Source organism: Pteropus medius, unplaced genomic scaffold, assembly GCF_902729225.1.
Source record: "Pteropus medius unplaced genomic scaffold, Ma_sr-lr_union100, whole genome shotgun sequence".
In the NCBI taxonomy this organism is placed as follows: Eukaryota; Metazoa; Chordata; class Mammalia; order Chiroptera; family Pteropodidae; genus Pteropus; species Pteropus medius.
In genome coordinates this window covers 605,883-614,199 of record NW_024355526.1, presented here as the reverse complement: position 1 = coordinate 614,199, position 8,317 = coordinate 605,883, and the positions used below count along the sequence as shown (strand labels likewise).

The 8,317-nt window shown below is 65.2% G+C and overlaps 1 protein-coding gene across 1 annotated transcript in view; it reads left to right on the top strand.

Moving 5' to 3' along the window:
- Window positions 1–8,317, top strand: part of CCDC187 (coiled-coil domain containing 187) — a gene marked incomplete at its 3' end in the record, with an annotated part of 38,784 nt that overhangs the window by 2,935 nt on the left and 27,532 nt on the right. The window contains exons 2-5 of the mRNA XM_039858819.1: window positions 1,985–2,108; window positions 4,117–4,622; window positions 5,953–6,051; window positions 7,580–7,675. Of these exons, the coding sequence (XP_039714753.1) occupies window positions 1,985–2,108; window positions 4,117–4,622; window positions 5,953–6,051; window positions 7,580–7,675 (825 nt within the window). The remainder of the gene's footprint in view (window positions 1–1,984; window positions 2,109–4,116; window positions 4,623–5,952; window positions 6,052–7,579; window positions 7,676–8,317) is intronic.

The following is an 8,317-nucleotide window of genomic DNA, read 5'->3' as shown; positions in this document are numbered from 1 at the left end:
CAGCACTTTCTGGCAGCTCAGCGCAGGGGCTGCGTGGGGGGCGGGGCGTGGGGCTGGGCTGTGTGTGGGGGGCGAGGCGTGGGGGGATGGCCTGGGATCCGCGGCGGGCTAAGGAGGAACACACAAGGCTGTTGGGGTTAAGCAAGGTTTATCGTAGCAGAGTGACAGCCGGGCTGAGCCAGAGGGCGTCGGCCCCAAATGCGAGGGGACCTGAAACTTACACGGGACTTGAGGGGGGTCCTTTCAGCGGGAATGTTTTGGGCGAGTAAGTTGGCGGGAGGGAGGAGAGCCCAGGGAAGCGGGAGGTGAGCATGTAGCGCTCCCACACAGAGGTAAGGGAGTCTGGTCCCCACACCGAGTGTGGGGAGTGGTGAGGGATGGGGCCTTCCTGTACCTAGCAGGCGGGGCGAGAGCAGGTGCCGGGTCCCAGGGTGAGGGCTTCGTTTCCGTGTCTCTGAGCCTCTTAAGAACCCCGCCGAGAGGGAGCTAATGTTCTGTGCACTTTCCTCACGCCTTCAGGACGCAGGGCTGGCCTGAGGCCACCCGTGGGCCCCTGGTGCTCTGGGAACTGGGGCTCTCCGCCGCTGTGTCCACCATGTGGCCGGGGGTGGGGGGTGGCTGCTCCATTTGCTCTTCGCGTCAGCCCCTCCCGGCCAAGATGCCCTCCCCTGGTGACCCAGTCCTGTGGTGGCTCGGCATGGCCCTGGGGACTAGTGGGCCACCGTCTGTCCGTGCCTGGGTCCTGGCCCGCCAGGATCCTGGAGCCTGCAGCTGTCACCATGTGCATTCTAAGGCCAGACCACCCCTGCCCCCCGGCGGGAGGTGAGGGGACCTTCCTCTGCAAGAGAGGTATTAGGAGGGGACCTGCGTGTACCTCGCTGAGCCAGAGGGAGCCGTGGGGTCTGGATGGGGGTGGCCCTCCAGCTGGGCTGGCAGCAGGGCTCAGGGTTGGCCGAGATGCTGCTGGGCTGAGCACAGGCCAACCCGGAGCAGGGTGACCCCTGTCACCCAGGAGGTGCAGGAGTGCGGGACAGGGCAGGGGGGACCGCGGTCGGGGCGGCTGTGGGCTGGACATCAGCAGAGGGTCCTGGCAGGGAGATGGACGTTCTGAGGCCTCTGGGAGTCGGCCTCAGTTTAGAGCTGAGTCGAAGCTTCTCGATGAAGCCGGTGGGGCAGTAAGTTGGTGGGCTTGTCACAACTCACAGGTGACGGTGGCGCTGGCACTGTTGTTTATTTCCGTGTTCACCGCACATTTGTTTTCGTGATTTTTTTTTATCGCGGGCAGAGCGTTTCAACTGACTTCCCCGTCGTATTTACGACGCAGCCTCTTCCCAGAGAAGCCGGTCTCTGCCGGCTGCCAGAGGCAGCTCAGGACCCGCTCATGGGAGAGCAGGTGCCAGGCCCACCGTCAGGAGAAAGTTCTGGGTGCTCAGCTCCGCCACGGCCATTCGGAACGACCCTTCCCTCTGCCCTTTCGGGAGCAGGACTGGGGAGTTGGGGAGGACGCTGGGGAGAATGCCCCCCAGAACCCCAACCGATGCGGCCGGCTGAGGGAAGGGGGCCCTTCAGTGCAAGGGCCAGGCCTCTGCTTGACAGGATGGCCCTAGGGTGCAGCGGCAAGTGCGGTCCCTTGGCAGGGTGGCGGGAGTGGCTTGTATTCCTGTTAAGGCTGTGAAGGGGTTCTGCCGGATGTGGGGGGCTCTGGGAACAAGAGGAAGCGGAACCATCTTCGCGATCCCCTCGGCTATCCAGCCTCTAAGGGCGGGAGGAGACACGGCCTAGTCACTCTCGTACCATGTCCCCACCTCCCCAGCATGCCGCAGTGTCCCAAGACCTGCCACCAGGGTGTCACAGGAGCTGCCTGCAGGCTGGGGACTGGCACGTCACAGGCTCACGTCAGGCCCGCACCTCCATGGGAGGGCGGCTTTCCCCAGCCCCCGGGTCAGGTCTCGAGGAAACACGCCTGGGGCCTGCTCCCTTTCAGCCTCGCGGAGCCACGTCCCCAGCGAACGGAGCCAGCCCGGCCAGCGCAGGACTCCTGGCCAAGTGCATGGGGCAGAGCCGGATGGCGGCCGAGGGGGCGCCAGCATGGTGACGCAGCTGCAGAGGTATGTCAGCCGTCTGGGCCACCAGGTGGGGCCAGAGGCTGGATTCGGGGTCCTGCTGGCTGCACGCTCCTTCCCTTCGTCCGACTGCAGGGGCGGCTGGTGGGGGTGGGGCCGGGCTCTCGGTGATCCCTTCCTCCTGCTGGCAGCTGAATGGGGCTGCGTGTCCCCCCAACCCCTTGACCAGGGTCCCGGCTCAGAGCTCTGCCCTGTACCCTGCCCAGACAGTGACTCCAGGCATCCCTGTTCCCAGGACAGCCTCTTTAGAACAAGGCTCAAGGATATCACTGCACCCCCATGCCTGCCTTGGGGGTCTTTGCTGTGGGACCCCCCCCCCGGGGTCCATTCTGGAAGGGCCATCGTTAGGGCAGTTCCTGAAACTAGTAAGTGCTCTTAACCATCCTGGCTGCTCCCCGGCCGCTTGTGACCTCAGCCACCACCAGCTCAGGCCCTCCTCGGGAGGGATCTCCCCTGATATCTACAGTCCCCGGAGGCTGCCGGGGCTGGGGTCCCAGGTCACCTGAGGTTACACCGTCAGCTGGGCGGAGCTGGGGTTTGAAACAGCTCCCCTCCTGCGGGACCACGCCGAGCTCAGGGCCAGCTGACCGCAGAGCCCATGTCCTCCTGCCCGTGCTGCCCTGCCAGAGTCACCACAGAGGCGACAGGAAGCCCCCTGGAGGAGGCCGGGCTGGGGGCTCTCCCAGGGCTGCAGGGCGCAGAAGCAGGACTTGGGCCCCTGGCACTGGGACAGATCTAGCTGATGCTTCCACAGGCAAGGGCTCCCCTGCACTCGGGCCGCTGGGAGGGCCGAAGAGCCCCGAGGAGCCAAAGGCGGTGGCTTCAGGAGAGGTGGCAGGGGTCTTTGCCTTCATGTCAGCCCTGAGCACTCAGCCCTTCAGCCCCTCATCCAGCTGCTGGGGACAGGCCTCAGGCTGGCTCCTCGGTCTTGCACCCAGCCTCCCAGGCTGATGCCCCTCGGAACTCAACCTTGAGCTTGACGCCAGCTGGGAGCTGAGCTCCAGCCCCGCCCCTGCCTGTAACACTGACCCCTGAAGGCCCACCCTGCCCCCAGCGTCTCGCTACATCTGCACACATTTGCCCAGGCTGAGCCCAGCCCCAGCCCTGGCCAGCTCACTTGCCACGCATGGCCCCTGCACCCTGGGAGGGAGGGTGGGGTGCTGCCTGGAGCCCCAGCAGGAGTTGAAGGCCTCGGCTCTTGGTTGCTGAGTGACACGGGATTATTATGCTGTCACGGGGCTACTAGAATTCTCTCCCACCCCGCTGAGAAGCAGCTCATGAGGAAGGTCCCCCCAGGCCATTGCCCAGGGCCCAGTTTCCATGACCATCCCGAGGATTTCCATCGTGGGCCAGGGGACCGGGACAGGCGGCATCCGGAGCCGGGCGGTGGCCAGCCCGTGAGCAGGGATGGGTGCCGGGCTGCAGGTCACGAGGCTGCCTCGTGGAAGCACCCAGAGCAGGTGGTGACGGGGGCTCGCCCTCACCCCTGGCCCTGCAGCCATGCCAAGCTGCCTGGGGGAAGAGACCCGGCCCCAGCCCAAAGAGAGCCAGGGGCCGTGCCCGCTCTCTCTGCAGGCTCCCCGGAGACCAGCCCTTGGGAAGGCCAGCACCACGCCCAGGTAGTGTTTGTGCTGTCAGTACATCTGGCCGGATTGTGTCACTGCCCCCTGCCCCACCCCAGGGAAGTGACCAAGGCAGCTGAGTCGGTGTTGGGGGACCAGAGTGCCCCTGCTGTGTGCCTTCTCCCCGAGCCTCAGCTTCCCCATCTGTAAATTGGGCTGATCATGGTGCCTAGCAAAAGGGGTGCGGTCAGCCTCCGAGAGAGAGTGTCCCGCGCTGCCACGCACGGGGCGTTTTACTGGCCGCTCGCCCCTTTCTGTCCATGGGCATTCTGGGACAGAAGGGTGGGGAGCAGGAGGGGCGGTGGGGGTGCAGAGCGAGACCTTCCGCGGCCCCCACACCTGACCAGCCGGGTCTGTTTCCCCCTCCCAAGGGCAGACACGCTGCACCCTCCTGCAGTCGAGGATGACCTCATGGCCACCCTGAGGTGGCCCAAGCCCTCTGCACAGCCAGGTCCCCTGCAGGGAGGTCCCTATGAGGCCTGGTCCGACCACATGCAGAGGCCAGACTCCCCTGGGAAGGCCTGCAGCTACCCAGTGTGGACGACAGGCGAGGAGGCCAAGGACGAGGACAGCTTGGTGTCGTCAGGCCGCCTGTCCGGCTCCTCGGGGGGCCACGAGTCATGCGCACCGCCCCATGGGCCCTGGAAGGAGAGGGCCCCCCAGGTGCTGGGATCCCCGCGGCTGCCCAGGCAGAGCAACCCGCGGCTGGAGCAGCTGAGGGACAAGATCCGGGCCCAGGTGCAGTGGCAGGCCAGCTGCGCCTCCCTGGCCACCTCGACACCCTCCAGCGCCTCGCACCTCTACAAAGCCTCCTCGCCAGCCCCCCGGAGGAAGACCCGAAAGCTGAAGCACTCCCCTCCAGCCCCGGCCTCCCCAGGTCAGTGGCAGCTTCCCCGGTGAAGGGCGGGGGCGGCGAGGCCACCGGGAGGGCTGTGCTGGCGGCCGACGGGGCAGCGAGTGCAGCGTGCCCCATGGGTGCGCAGCCGGGGAGCTGCGTGGGTTAGGGCCGGGCTGGGCTGGGCCGGAGCACAGCCAGGGCTGCGGCGTCGAGGGGCACAGGCTGCGGGCTGGCGGGAGCCAGATGGGGTGGGGGTGCATGGAAAGGAAGGGCATGCCAGGAGGCGTGGAGGGGCCTGGTCCCCTGGGCTGGAGTCTGCAGCCTTGCAGAGGCGGGGCTGGGGTGGGTGTAACAGCGTCGTGTCATGGTCAGGTGTGTGGGGACTCTGGTCAGGAACACCTTGAAGAGCCTGTGGGAGATTTCGAAGAGCCTCAGAAACAAGAGATGGGTGGGCGGGGCGGGAATTTAAGGACATCTCCAAGCATGGCCTCCCATTGGACCAGCACAGGGGTGCAGCCCTGTGGTTCTCGCCGTGTGGGGGCAAGCTTCCTCTAGGAGACAGGAGAGATGTTTCCTTCTTTTAAAAAAAAATTAGTATTTTAAAGATATCTTTTCAAAAAAATTATAAAATACACATAACACAAAATTGACCATCTTCACCAGGGTGAGTGCACAGCTCGGTGGCATCAGGCACAGTCACACTGTGTGTGGCCGTCACCACCGTCACCTCCAAGACTTCCTCATCTTCCCAATGGGAACACTGTCCCCATTAAATTCTCACTCCCGGCCCTTCCCCCAGCCCCGGCCCCACCGCCTACTTCCTGTCTCTGTGGGTCTGATCCCTCTGGGGACCTCCCGTCAGTGGGATCTTATATGATTTGTCCTTCTGTGACTTTTTTCTTAAAGGCAGGACCACTGCCTGTTTATTCTAGTGCATCTGCAACGCATGGAGATGAAAATGGTCCGCGTTCCCGGTGTGCCCCCACCCCCGCCACTGCCCTGGTTAACATTTGCGAGTGTCCCTCTAAGTCATTCTTCTCTTTGCAAAAGTGGGACTTTGCACGTGTACCCTGACAGCCCTTTACCATGCTACGTGGCCCAAACCGCATGGTTCCCGGGTGGAGGCACACGGAGCCCTGCCCAGCAGGGGACACGGTGGTGCCCGTCTGGCTGACAGGCACGCTGCCACTGGCCTCCAGCTCAGCACCTCGCACGTCTGGGTGGCCCTGTGGGTGCGCTTGGCCCGGGGCCTCAAAGGCGTCATGCTGAAAGGCTTTCGAGAGGCTGCCTAACAGGGACCTTTTTCTGGCGGTGCTGTAGAATCTCTCCTCACCGTACACCCTCCTCTGCCCTCTGCTCCCTGCTCCAGGCTCCAGAGTCCTGAGTGCAGCTGAGCGCGGAGTCGAAGACAAGGTCCTTCCCGGCCATGGGCGTGAGCCTTTCCCGGTCTCCCTGTGCCAGGCCTCAGGTGAGGGGCTCTGTGGCCAACCACCCTGGCACCCCCGGCCGGGTCCTCAGGCCACTCTGCACGCAGCGTCTCACTCTGTGCGCCTGCTTCTGTTGCGGTCCCCACTCGCAGACGAGGACACTGAGGGTCACAGAGGACCCCAGACGAGAAGGGGCAGAGCAAAGATTCGGACCTAGGTGCCGTTCTCTGGAGCTGGATTCCTAACCCTCTGCTTCCCAGCAGGGAAGGAGCCCAGGCGGGCCCTGCGGGGTAGGCCGGGGCTCACGGGGCAGGCGCTGGGCAGGCGCTGGGCAGGCGTCTGCTCACCGAGGTCTCCTGCACAGAGAAGGTCAGGTCCTTCCTGCATGATCACCTGCCAGCCATAGAAGACCTCTGTGTGGGCTTGGTGTTCCATCTTGCAGGCAGGAGGCACTGTTCACCTGTCCCACAGGTGGCCCCACCATGCCGCAGCCTGGCTTTCCTCAGGAGGGGCTGACCGTTTGGCCATGGGGCCCCAGCCTTCCAGATGGCAGGGGCCCAGGGGCCAAGGGAAGCACCAGGGCTTGGCCCACACATTCACTCGCCAGGTGGGAGGGGTGAGGATGGAGAGGCAGACAGGAGCTGTTGCTGGGAGCTGGGGTGGCCAGGGCGGGCAAAAGTTGGTCAGCGCTGGAGTCGGGACCCCACCGGGTGGCTTGCCCCAACTAGATGTGTGAGCCACATGTGGCCCAGGCGAGTCTGAGGGGCTGGCCCGATTGGAGATGAGGGTCAGAACTCTCTCCTCGAGCCCAGCTCCAGCCTAACCGTGGGCACCAGCAGCTCCCCACGGAAGCAAGGGGCTCCAGCCCCGTTCCCATTCCGGCCTGTGGCTCGTGGCAAACCTGCCTTTCCCCTCCATCCGCAGGGACCCCGATGGCCTCAGCTTGTCCCCCTGGTCGTTCTCCCCACCCCCACCCCACTCTCTGGAAGCAGGGCGTGGGCAAGGTCTTTTTTTTAAGTTGTAGCTGCTACATGTGAGACTTTGACAGTCTCCGCCCCCTCTGGGTCCACACGACCCCCCCTCCCCATCCAGCCAGGGCTGGGCTCGGCTATGCGAAGGCCCAGGGACCCCAGCTCTCACTCCTCCTCCCCTTGTTGACCCGCTGTTCCGTGTGGCCGGCCGCCACACCAACAGTTTGCGTGCTGGCCCACGCAGTCATTTATTTATTCATGCAACAAACATGAGTGCGGGGGCCCGGCCGGAGCTGGTGTGGGAGTCGGGAATGGGAGGCTGTTCCTATCCTCGGGGGCTTTCGGCCACCAGACATTTGAGCACATGTGAGGGAGAGGTGCCCTGCAGTGGGGGTCCCCAGGGGTGGCCCCACCCAGAATGCCTGGAGGGGACTAACGGCCACGTGTGCCCCCTGGGCCCCTCACTCGGTGCCCGGACAGGTGTGCAGGACCAGACCGCTGGCAGGACCTGCCTGTAGCTCCAGAGGCCCCAGCCGGGGAGCCCCTGTGTGTAGGGTCCCCGCTCACCTTGCCGCTCTCCCTCCCCCGTCTCCCACAGTTCCACGGGAAAAAACCAAAAGCACTAAAAACAGTTCTTACAGAAGAGAGACGGCCCCCAAGTCGCCCACCCCTCAAAGAGCCACCAGAGACACGGGTAAGGCTGGGCGGCCGGCCCGGCGGGGCTCGGGGACGTGGGCTTGGGGTCTGGCTCACCGGGTGGACACATGGCTTTCGTTTCTGACGTGGAGGGCTGGTGGCCAGCATGTCCACAGGGGGCATGTGGGACCTGCAGGGGCGGGCTTGAGTTGGGGGGGGTCTGCCGTGCACGAAGGAGGGGGAGCGTTGACATCTGCGTGTCAGGTGACGGTGGCACCTGCCTTCTGCAGAGCACCCGCTGAGTCCTGCCAGTGCAGGGGGCCGTCCCTTGTGACGAAGTGAAAGCCCGCAAACCCCCAGGTGTCCCATCGGGTCAAAAGTCTCTAACGACCCAAGGCGCCCGGCCACGCCCCAGCGCTTGTCCACAGTGGCCCGGCAGGAGTGCACGGACATGCGTGGGCACGTGCGTGGGAGGCGGTGGCGCGTGCGTGGGGGCGTGGCTGGCGCGTACGTGTGCGTGGGGGCGTGGCTGGCGCGTGCGTGGGGGCTGCAGCGCGTGCGTGGGGGCGTGGCTGGCGCGTGCGTGGGGTGGTGGCGCGGGCGTAGCCTGGGCGGCCGTGTGTCTGCTGTGGTTGCCCGGCACCGTCTGGCGGGCTGTCGCAGGAGGTCCGGCTGAGGGAGTCGCCTGCCCTGTCTGCCT